General features: G+C 39.1%; 1 protein-coding gene across 1 annotated transcript; it reads right to left on the bottom strand.

Annotated features, from left to right (window-relative positions):
• Positions 1-3122: 3122 nt before the first annotated feature.
• Positions 3123-10727, bottom strand: LOC135157359 (uncharacterized). Its single transcript, XM_064112601.1, has 5 exons — positions 10610-10727; positions 9713-9803; positions 8924-9028; positions 7890-7944; positions 3123-6995 (listed from the first exon to the last, which is right to left on the bottom strand). The coding sequence occupies exons 1-5, from the start codon at positions 10725-10727 to the stop codon at positions 3567-3569; spliced, it is 3798 nt and encodes a 1265-aa protein (XP_063968671.1). The 3' UTR covers positions 3123-3566.
• Between the last annotated feature and the right edge of the window lie 1123 nt (positions 10728-11850).

Genomic DNA, 11850 nt, shown 5'->3' with positions numbered 1-11850 from the left:
CTGATCATGCTTTAGGAGCTCTACTATACTGGCGGGGGCCCTGGGGGCTGCTTTGTGAATGATTTCAATCCCAACTCCTTGACCCGTATTCTGAAGGGTAAATTGCCAATTCGTCCACTCACCACATGGTCTACCTTCATTTAGTCTAATGTCATTCCGTCCATCAACATTTTCGTCTAGCAACCGTTTGGTCCAATCATCTACTCACCATTTCGTCTATTACCATTTCATCTAATAACCACTTGGTCTAATACCTATTTCTTTAAATTCATTTTGCACAATTGACACTTTAATTTGATTAGACCAAACGGTATATGGACTAAATGGCTATTGGACCAACTGGTTATTAGAAGGAATGGCATTAGACTAAATGAAAGTAGACTATGTGGTGAGTAGACGAACTGATGATAGACCAAATGGTACTAGACGAGTTGGCAATTGGACGTATTGGCATTAGACGAATTGGAAATAAACCTGGAGTCGGGGTTTAAACTCTGGTATAAAGTTGATGAATAGGCCAACTATTTATGTCGTATATATCTCTAATGGTACAGGTTCAAAGAATTTATTCACTCTCATATCTCGAATCATTCCTAACTGTCCGGAAAGAATAAGATAACTGTCTTCACTTTCAAAGAATTAGGAAGGGGACAGTGAGTATGAGAAACATACAGTATCAACAGAATTTTAACATGCAGGGCTTCCTTTAAAGGAGAAGTCCACCCCAACAAAAAGTTGATTTGAATAAAAAGAGAAAAATCCAACAAACATAACACTGAAAATTTCATCAAAATCGGATGTAAAATAAGAAAGTTATGATATTTTAAAGCTTCGCTTAATTTCACAAAACAGTTATATGCACATCCTGATCGGTATGCAAATAAGGAGACTGATGACGTCATCCACTCACTATTTCTTTTGTATTTTATTATGTGAAATATGAAATATTATAATTTTCTCCTCATTTTTAAGTGAAACAACGATCAATTCCGCCCAGAACATGTGGGACTAACATTGTTTAATACTATTATGGCTCAGTCAAGTTGGTCCTTATTGTCAAATCCGTAAAAAATGAAATATTGTATAATTCAAACAATAAAAAACAAAAGAAATAGTGAGTGATGGACATCATCGACTGTCTCATTTGCGTGCAACTGAGTTGTGCATATCACTGTTCTGTGAAAAATAAGTGGAACTTAAAAATGTCATAACTTTCTTATTTTACATCCGATTTTGATGAAATTTTCTGCGTTATGCTAGTTTGATTTTTCTCTATTTATTTAAATCAACATTATTCTGGGGTGGACTTGACCTTTAAAGGTCAAGTCCACCCCAGAATATTGTTGATTTGAATAAATAGGTTGATTTGAATAAATAGAGAGAAATTAAACTAGCAGAAAGCTGAAAATTTCATCAAAATTGGATGTAAAACATGAAAGTTATGACATGTCAAAGTTTCCTTTATTTTTCACAAACAGTGATATGCCCAACTCAGTGGCATGCAAATGAGACAGTCGATGATGTCCCCACTCAATATTGTTATTTTTTTGGAATTATACAATATTTCATTTTTTACAAATTGACAATGAGGACCAGCTTGACTGAACCATGTAGTATTAAACAATGCTAATTCCACATGTTCAGGGAGTAATTTATTGTAGTTTCACTTGTCAATGAGGAGAAAATGAAAATATATCATATTTCATATAATAAAATACAAAAGAAATAGTGAGTGGATGATGTCATCAGTCTCCTCATTTGCATACCCACAAGGATCTACATAATTATAACAGTTTTGTCAATTAAGTGAAACTTTGAAATGTCATAAATTTCTCATTTTACCTCCGATTTTGATGAGATTTTCAGTGTTAGGCTTGTTGGATTTTTCTCTTTTTATTCAAATCAGCTGTTTTGTTGAGGTGGACTTGTCCTTTAATTTTATCACAGTCAGACCATGCATGGTCTAAGATATAACCTATTTCAGAATATGGGCCTTTGACAGAATATTGGACAATATATTCCCATGCTGTGGCTAGTCAAATATTGCCAGAAATATTGCATCATATTTTGGCACTTATTGGCAATATATTTGTTTTGTTATGCCATTGGGCAATTTCAAGTTTGGTGTTGTGACCTTTTGGTGTTGGAGTTATAGTGTTGGGCCATGTTTTAACATCTTTATTGCTTGGACCAGGGGCTCGTTTCATAAAGGACTTGCAACTGTTGTATCTCTGCCATTATGGCAGCTACCATGGAAACCTTGATTATGATTGGATGCTGAGCCCTGTTGCCATGGTAGTTGCCATTATGGCAAAGTTACAACAGTTGCAAGTCCTTTATGAAACGGGCCCTTGGACCGGGATGAATGTTGTTGAATGCTGAGCTATCAGTATGTGATGTTTTATTATCCTTGTAAATATTCCAGGTACTAGTATGTAACCTTTAGTTTGAGGGCTATAGGGAATGCAATCAGAATTGTTTTACTAACACCAATCCCGATATTGGATTTGAAATTTACCATTGTTAAGACATGAGCCTTTGTTACGACCGACTGTTGAACAGGGGAACGTTTCATGAAAGTTGTCAGCATTGACTAGTTGTCTTTCTCTGACAGTTACCAAAGTAACAGAGACCAGGGGACCGTTTCATGAAAGTTGTCAGCACTGAAAAGTTGCCTTTCTTCGACAGTTACCATAGTAACAGTCAGAGGCCAGTGTCTCTCAGCCAATCAAAACCAAGGATTTCACTAAAATAGTCAACACTGACAATTTAGTCAGTGCTGACAACTTTCATGAAACACCCACCAGAGCTTCTGAACCAATCAAAACCAAGGATTTCGCTGAAATTGTCAACGCTGACAATTTGACAGTCAGTGCTGACAACTTTCATGAAATGCCCCCAGGAGTGGATCCATTGGAATGTGGGGATATTGAGCCAACCCTTATTCTATTGAATTCAGGATCTGCCTATGATATGATACACAGGCCCACCTACGGCAAAATTAATAACATTTTATACGACGGTGCACTGCTATCTGATCATTATGATTTAAGCTTCCTCAATTATTGTACTTTGAAATTCCATCTTGAAATGAATCACACTCAATACAGGAATCCATCTTTGAATTGGTACTGCTGAAGACCACAGTACTTTTTTTATTGTTTCTTCGGTTTCTTTACATTCCATGAGAGCCATACAGGCAGACTGATGAAACAAAGTTTAAAGTTACAGTTGTATTTGCATGCTGATAATTCATATTAGGTAGTAAATGTTATCGCCGTGATTCTTACTTTGCCATTTTAAATCTAAATTATTTGGAATCATTTTTAGCATTTGCTATGAAATTTGACAAACGCAAATATGAAAACATTGATGTCTATTGCTTCAATTGCCAACCTGTGATTCCATCCGCTTAAATCGTAATTACTCTGGGCAGTATCTTCTTATTTTCCTTATATCATGATTTAACACAAGACGGGATTGAGAATGTTTATTCCTTCAGTGGTATTCTGGAGCCAATGAATACATGTTTGGCTTTAACTTTGACTTCTTATTCTTTTGAATTCTTAAGAGTCTGTTATGAGTTGAATTATCAGTTGGCAGATCCAAACCCAATGAATGATTGTCTGTAGGACACGTGTACCATACTTGCAGTACACGAACAAGGAAAAGGTAAGGAGTGCAAGAAAGAATACAAAGTTATCCTCTTCTACACCTTTGTCCAGATCAGCTGTATTGAATGCTACTAAAGTATTCCCCAGGTCTGCCTGTGTGTCAAATTTTTGATCTTTTAGTCCTTGTGATGAGAGAATTTGGTCAGTATGTCCCGGTGAGATATTGGGATGTAATATACCATTGAAGATTCCTTGATTGCTAGCCCGGCAACCAAAGCCTGGAACGATTTCAAGGCTAGTGGCTGTATTCTCATAGCGTGATTCTTCTTCGACCTCAACGGATTTATCGCAGGAGAGGTAATCGGATGAATCGTCTGTCAGTGAGCTCTCGGGTGCAGTTTCTGCACTTGTCAATGAGCAGTGTGAATCGATGCTGGCTGTTTCACAACAGAAGAACCCTTCGTCTTGTCCACTCTTGTTGCCAAGCAATTCCTTCCTTATATCAGAAGACTGCTCACTATCCATACTCTTAATTCTGTCTCCACGGTCTTCAATGCAGTCCAGTGACAGCTTGCATGGTGACCTGTGCTTGACAGAAATCTCTCCCGAAGGAGGCCATTTTAGAGGAAATCGCTGAAGACTTTCTTCACAGATGTCGAAAAGACAGTCCAGAAGTGTAAGGTCACTTTGAGGAAGTGGTGAAGGGGACCTACTATTCACATCTTCAAATTGAACGGGTTCAGGTGGCGATGGGGAAACACCCGACCGGTGTTGCATAGGCACAATATCACCCATTGCGGATACTGCTGCAAAGTTGACGATGATATCATCAGCTTCATATTCTGGGGACATGAGTCCTTCATTGTACTCCTGTTGAGGAAGGGGTATACGGATTGATGGTGAATAAGGAACCATTGGTAAGTCACCCTCTAATACATCCTGATGTTGTATGATCTCGAAGGAGCTACACGGTGAAGAAGGATATCCAGGGGACAGTGAGCTACTGTCGCTAGGTGAGGAGCAATAGTCTGCTGGGCTTCTGGCTTCCTGTTGTTGTTCTGTTCCGAGGACATCCTGACAAGGATTGCTCCCTCCATGCTTCAATAATTCCGTTGCAGGATCATCTGCAGTATCCTGGCCAGGATGTGAATCCAGGTGAGATTCAGCCGGACCTACACTGAATTGATCGAGTTCAGTAATTCCACAATGTCTTACTTCCTGAGTGATTTTTTCATCATGTGATGTGTCCCCATCAGCCTGTAATTGATCTTTTATGACCTCTTGACCAAGTTCTGAGCTTTCCACTCTTTTGTTGGGTTGACTTTTGACTTTACCAAGAACGTTTGTATCTATTCTCGCAGAATCTCCTTCCTCGTTCACTTGCACACCACCTGGACTAAGCTCGGAGATATCCTCATCTGGAAAAGGGGCTTCTACATCCAACCCTATGATTTTAATATCACACAGGTTCATACGATTTGGATTTTCTACATCTATCCCAATTAACTTGATCTTGTGACTTTTAAACGATGTGCATGTATGTTCGCCTTCTTGAATGTCTAGTTCTTCTGATGAGTTGGCCTTCCTACTCTGTGAATCTGGATGTACGTCTACACCTATGACCTCCACGACATGGGGTGATCCCATATCAGAACTATCGTGGTCGCCTTCCTGTATTTGCTTTTCATCAATGAGATCATAGCCAATTATTTTCTCGACTGGCCACACCATATCTGTGCGTTGGGGCATGGTGCCAGTTTCAGGCTCAACTTTGCCAGGTGTGTGTGAAGACGTCTCGTTGTCTTTTTGAGAATCTGAGATATTGTGCTTACTATTGTTCCTTGATAGATTGGTCGGATTTCTTTCAGCGTCTTCACCATGTCCAGTGATATCACAATGATCATCACCGATGTCAGTCTCCATCAATGTCTCCCTTTTAATATTGGAGTGATCCGGTGGTGAAATTGATTTGCGATGTTTATCTCTATCTCTGGCTCCATCTTCTAGGTGCTCTGGTTGATTGAAACCTTCACAAGGACTTATAAGAATTTCCGGTCCATTAGAATCTGACTCTGATTGGTGAAGAATTTCCCCGTTTCCATTACGATCATCCGGGGTAGATATCACTTCAATATCGATTGACCGCTCACTATTTTCGCACTCGTCATTATCCCCAACTTCATGTATGTCAAATTTAGATGATGTTTCTGCAGAGAATGGCCAACTTTCTCTCCCATGCGCTCCAAAATCACCCATTTCGTCTGTGTTGATATCTGTTGCAGATCGATCACATCCCTGGCTGAATTCTGATTGTGGCAAATCCTCTCTGTGGGCCACATCCTCCTTTGCTGAGGAATCGGCCGCAAGTTCACATGCTGCCAAGGAAGCTGCTGCGGGCGTTTCTCCAAAGTCCCCATGTCCTGTAACTGATTTGGCGTCGCTCCCTCTGGATTGCATACAGACATCCAGTAATTCGGATATCAATTGCTTCACCTCATCAGCCATCCTCCGACCCCTGGCAATGATCTCAGTCACGGCTTGATCTTCAGAGAAAACATTGCTTCTTTCTTGCGCATTGGCATTCGTATCGGTAAATGACTGCGGAGGTGTCGTTTGGTCGTAGAGGGTAATTGTGTTGGGATCAACAGTATTGTCGACAGCAGAACAATCATCGAGATCATTACCACTTTTCTTAGGAATATTAGCAGATGCAGTACGATTGGAATCATGGAATTCTACCGAGTATGTTCCAGAGACACATGAAGACGTATCTCCGTTAACTGAGTGGCAAGAAAGAGTTGCGTCATTGACAGTTTCCACACTGATGTTGCTACTGCTGTCGCAGTCTTCGTTGGTGGCAGCTGCTTCTTCTTCCTGGAAAAGATTGTCATGGCTTTGTTGACAGGAAAAAGTGGCACACAAATTTTCCATTGATCGATGAGTGTCACTTATGCAGGCAATTTCAGTGGTGCCAGACTCATCGTTTAGATTTTGATTCAAGTTAAGTGTTTCACTTACTGCCTTTTTTAAACTTGTGACCTCTTCACTTCGTAGATCAACGTTTGACGATGGTTCGTTTTCATGGGCAAACCACGTGTCTGCTTCAGCGCTGTCGTCTTTGTTGTGAAGTTGGATTGCAATGTCGGAATGGTGGCGTGGTTCATTCCCCTCCTCGACATCGCTAAGCGTGCAGGACGCATTGGAGCCATAATGGACATCGGCTTCAATTTCCTGTTTCAAGATGATGTCCGAAGCATTGGAATCTTCGCTATCACTCGGCTGAGATAGAAGGCAGTCATCGGCTACTATTGTGTAGAATAGGCCAACGAGATCGCATGAGTTTGTTTGGGATGGACGGCGATTTGTTTGATTCCTTGCCTCCTGGGGAATGAATGAAAAGCAACTTTTGTGTCAAAGTGAATGACTTTGTTCACCATTGAAGAGGTTTTGTCTCGTTATCCTCAGTATTCTAAAAAGGAATATTTCTATGTAACTCGGTTATCCCCCCTCCCCCCCCCCCCCCTCATTACACTATCTTCAATCAAAATAATTAATTTGATCATTCCGGGCATATGTTTCATTTAAAAGACTAAGGAAACTCGACCAAATATCAAATTAGTTAATCATTATTTTTTCGAGCAGGATTTCAATTTAATACACTTTGATCAGTGGCATGGTCACGGGGAAGGGTGGGGTGGGTTGGGGTTTATGATTATTGCCCCACATCCCTTTTCTGATGATCGCGTTTTCTAAAAATCATCTTCCTTTTTCATACATAAAGCTAAACTCGATCTACCCTGTTGAGATAAAACATGATTACACTAACTGTCCAAATGTCTTCTTTATTCTACTTTATTTCTATTTTATTTTTTTACTTATCGATGCATGCCACGGTGCATGTCACTTTCATCTTTTTATTGCTCATGCTATAAAGGCATATTAACTTCAATCTCAATTCAATTTTTCACCCTTCATCTGATGTACTATTCTTCTTCTTGTTCTCTTTCAATATCATACCCTCGAGTATTCTTACAAACGTGATTATTTTCTGAGCATGTTTGTGATAAAAACAACTCTACCAAGTATTAATTAATCACCTTTAGCCAGCAGAATATTAATCATGTTCATTTTAATTAGTGTGATAACGGGAGGGGGTGATTGCCCCCCCCCCCCCACACCAATCCCACTTAATAAAATTGAAAACTAGTCTGGTTTTTTTAAGTTCGTATACCTTTGAGATGGAATATACCATGTATACTGGCAACAATTTCTTACCGATGTTGTGTTTTGAGAATTTGGAACTCCTCTCGTAGCACCTGTTCCTTTTGATCTTTTAGGATGAGGGATAAACGAAATGCAAAAACAAAAATTTAGATGGGGTCGCTGTGAACTTTGCAAAACAATAAAGTATGACATGTTAATTGTTAATTCACTCCAAGGCGCACGACGGATTCAAGAACATAGAAAATGTATTGTCAAATGCCCTTCATGACGATGAAGAAACAAGACGTCTTTGTCATGTTTGTGGGCCCTTGCCCCTTAGTGAATCACAACAGCAGGTTTGTCCTGGACTCTGGACAGACGACATCATTATTTGCATCAGCTCCGAAACTTTGGACGAAATTGCTTCTCCGGTTTACCAATTTTCGACTTAGTCCCGCTAGCTATAGTCCTTTTGACGGGAATTTTAATAAATTTACTGTGTTCCTAAATGCGTCGCAAAGCGAAAAATCCCTTTTATGACTCCACCTCCCTCTCATACAATGCTTCCTACACTAACTATGAGAAAAGAGGTATTTAATTATCTCTCATGACAAAATTTCCCAAACCATAAACCGCGGCAGGTGGGGCGCAAGGATATTTCGAGAGGGGGGGGGACGAGCTAAAGTTGGCATACATTTTCATAAATTGAAACTCATGGATGTGGAGTGTTTGGGCCACTATCGTTTATATTTCCTTTTTTCTGTATGGGATTTTATATGTACTGATAATAAAAGGGGCAGGGACTCTGAGCTGTGGTAATAATCACTGACCTACATAAAGATGGCTTTTGGTCCATGCCCCCCCCCCCCCCCCCCGAAAATATGGAATAAAATATTTAAAAAATCCACAACCAAAGATAAAAGTATACCATGATTTATACTTTTATATAAATCATGTGAAAATCTTTCACAAATCATATCACTTTGAAATTGCCAAAAGAATTATGGTCGAGCGGTTTTTTTTTTTTCATTCTGCTGTTAGTAATAATGATAGTGCCCAAGGAACAATTTATCTTCAGATATTATCACCATCGTCATGATACTTACAGCTCCGTTAAGTCTTGATGATTGCTCCTGCCGGTAACCATGGTAACGTCTGTTTGCATAAACTCCTCTTCCGAGGTCCATTGTTTCATATACGCAGGTACTGGTCTAAAGATTGAAATATGGGATTCCCAAGATGAAATGGACGAAATAACACATTTTATCAATGAAAGAATGAACCAAATTAAAGGTATGGGGATCAAAATTACACGGAGAGATCACATTTTGCAACGATTGCATTGGCCGTTTTGTGTATAATATAATGAGCAAATAAGGAAAAACGAATCTCATCTCTACGTCAGAGTGACGCAAATGCGACTAATTTGAAACATCCCTATATCGTGAATATAGTTTTTTTATTGCAACTTGAAATTTTCCAATTCTAATATTTTTATTCCGATTATATTCAAACTCCCTCCTATGGTTATTGCTTCTCTAATTGTTGTTTTTTTTTGTCTTTAAAAACACATGTGATTTGGGTTTTTTATTCAGGGGTAATTTCGTAAAATAATCAACTTTTTTGTACGTCCGACCCCCATTTTTCTCAATTCTTACAGAACCAGAATTCAGAGACAGATAATTTCATGAAGGCCCCACATAATGCTTGAACGATATCGTTGATCGCAAAAATAAATTGTCTCACCTTTATCAAACATATACTTTCCCCCTTCGGCCCACCCTTCTACCCCCTCCATCTCTCTCTCTCTCTCCCATCTATATATACCCCCCCCCCCTCCCTTAATAAGCTACCTTTAGTCATTTTAACAAAGATTGATTGTGATCCATACTTACAAATTGATTTGACTGGATTTTGCACAATCGATACGAGATGCACTATCAACGGTAATGTTCTCACAGCTTGAGTCGGGACTCGGTTGCTGATCTGTTAAATGGATATAAAATTTAATTCGTTAAATGATTAAATTTACAAACCATGATATGAGGAGGATAAGTATTCGACTTGTATACACCTCACTTTAGTCTTCTAAATTTTTCCAATACCGGAAACCCAAAGTCGGAACGGAGCCGGGGTTGTGAATAACAGAGTTTAGAAGGGTGTTTAGTTTTTATCCGTTGGGTTATGACCGTCTTTCATTTTCCTATAGTTAACATCTAATTTGTATTGCCGATTTATCGTCTTTTGATTGGTCGTGCTTGAAGTGTTTATAGGCCTAGTATGCCTAATATGGTTTCCTAATTCCAGCATGCATTGGAAAATGTAGGCCAAGCCCTGTAATCTAAAGTAGGACAACTTGTTTATAATATTTACTCCCTCCGCTTAATGATTAGGGATTTGAGGTTTATTCATTTTTTTTATAATCCTAATGAATAATGGGATAAGGTTAGGTCTAGCCTGTTTACCAAGATTGGATTCTTATGGGTGAAGGGTCGTACAGGTCATGCACGGGGGCATCCCGCCCCCCCCCCCCCCCCACTGAACTGGCCCAATTCGTACAGTTTTCCCTGTCATAAACTTCCCCCTCCCCTTTCTGCCCCTTCCCACCCCTCCTGTTTTTCATCTGTCTATCTCTCTCTCTCTCTCTCTTTTATTTCTTGCAAGCTGCGGGTAAAAAGACGTAGACCCAAAATATTGATTATAATCGTTTTGGGGGAGAAGAGGGATTACATGGAATCCTAGATACTTTCCTAAAAATTAGTGCCAAACATCATGTAATGTAAATAACTTACCAAAGCAAGAACACAATATTGAGCCTTGGTGATTTTGACGTTTCTTTGATAATTTCTTCGGCCGTTGTCTTTTCGAGTTTGACACGGCTTTCTGCAGTTTTGAACTTGGTTTCTTCATTTTCTTTTTAATTATTGAGTCTATTTGGATCTATCTGGGATTGGTAACAAGAAGTATTATTTCTCGATCGTTACACATGATTCAGTAAGTTTAAATATAACAACATCATTCCCCTTGCTTTAACTGTATACTCGGCACTATTCCCATGTTGACGAGTCAAGTCTCTTGGGAAACGCGCTCTACTTGCGCGCATTCATTATGACGTAATTCTTATCTTTTGTAAGGCAGCTTTGCCTCCGCGAGGGGTACGGTCAGGATCATGTTCTTTTCTTTTCATCTACGTGGGTATAGAAGGGGCCGTGGAATGCCAAGGGCTCTTGGGATATTGCACACTTTTTATAGTAAATTAACGCGTGTACAAGAACGTGGAAATGATTATCAAATTAGATTTCATATTAATGTTTAGAGCCCCCCGAAAAATTAAAATAGATAAATAAATAAAATGAATAAATAAATCTTTGGTCCAGTGGATGAGTGGAGCGAAAGGACTTGTCGGACTTCTCATTTAACGAATCCTAATTTATTCGACAGTTACCATTGTAACAGTGTCTCTCAGCCAATCAGATTCAAGGAAATTTGTCAGATCTGACAACTTGTCAGACAAAATTTTTGATAAAACACTCCCCAGGCCCCACCGTCTTTCGCCCACGTTGAATAATCGTGCACGGGTGGGGTGGGTCTACCTATTTTATCTTTAATTCATTCTTAATTCAAAGGAATACATGTATTTCGACGGTAGTCGTAAAATTAAAGCTTTAGCCTTAAAAAAAATGTTTATTTAAACTGCACGTTTTGTAAAAGGACAGAGTCACTAATACCCTTCATTTTAGAGCAATATGGAAAGATTTATTTTTCAATCGTTTTCCTTTCAAATGAAAGATTTTGGCCTATATAGGTCTTCATAACAAAGAAAATATGTCATCGATGATCCGCTCATAGAATTATCTTCACCAAAAAGTATAAGATCGTATCCTTTAATTATATTTAATAAAAAGATGATGATTATTAAGCAGATGGTGGTGATGGTCATGACATTATATAGGTGCAGGTCAACGGCGGATCCAGGATTTTCCAAGTTGGGCATACTTTAGTAAAAACAGCAAATTTACCTTGATTTTTTTTC

Source organism: Lytechinus pictus, chromosome 17, assembly GCF_037042905.1.
Source record: "Lytechinus pictus isolate F3 Inbred chromosome 17, Lp3.0, whole genome shotgun sequence".
In the NCBI taxonomy this organism is placed as follows: Eukaryota; Metazoa; Echinodermata; class Echinoidea; order Temnopleuroida; family Toxopneustidae; genus Lytechinus; species Lytechinus pictus.
Note: the sequence above shows the minus strand (reverse complement) of the source record. Positions and strands in the feature narration are given on the sequence as shown.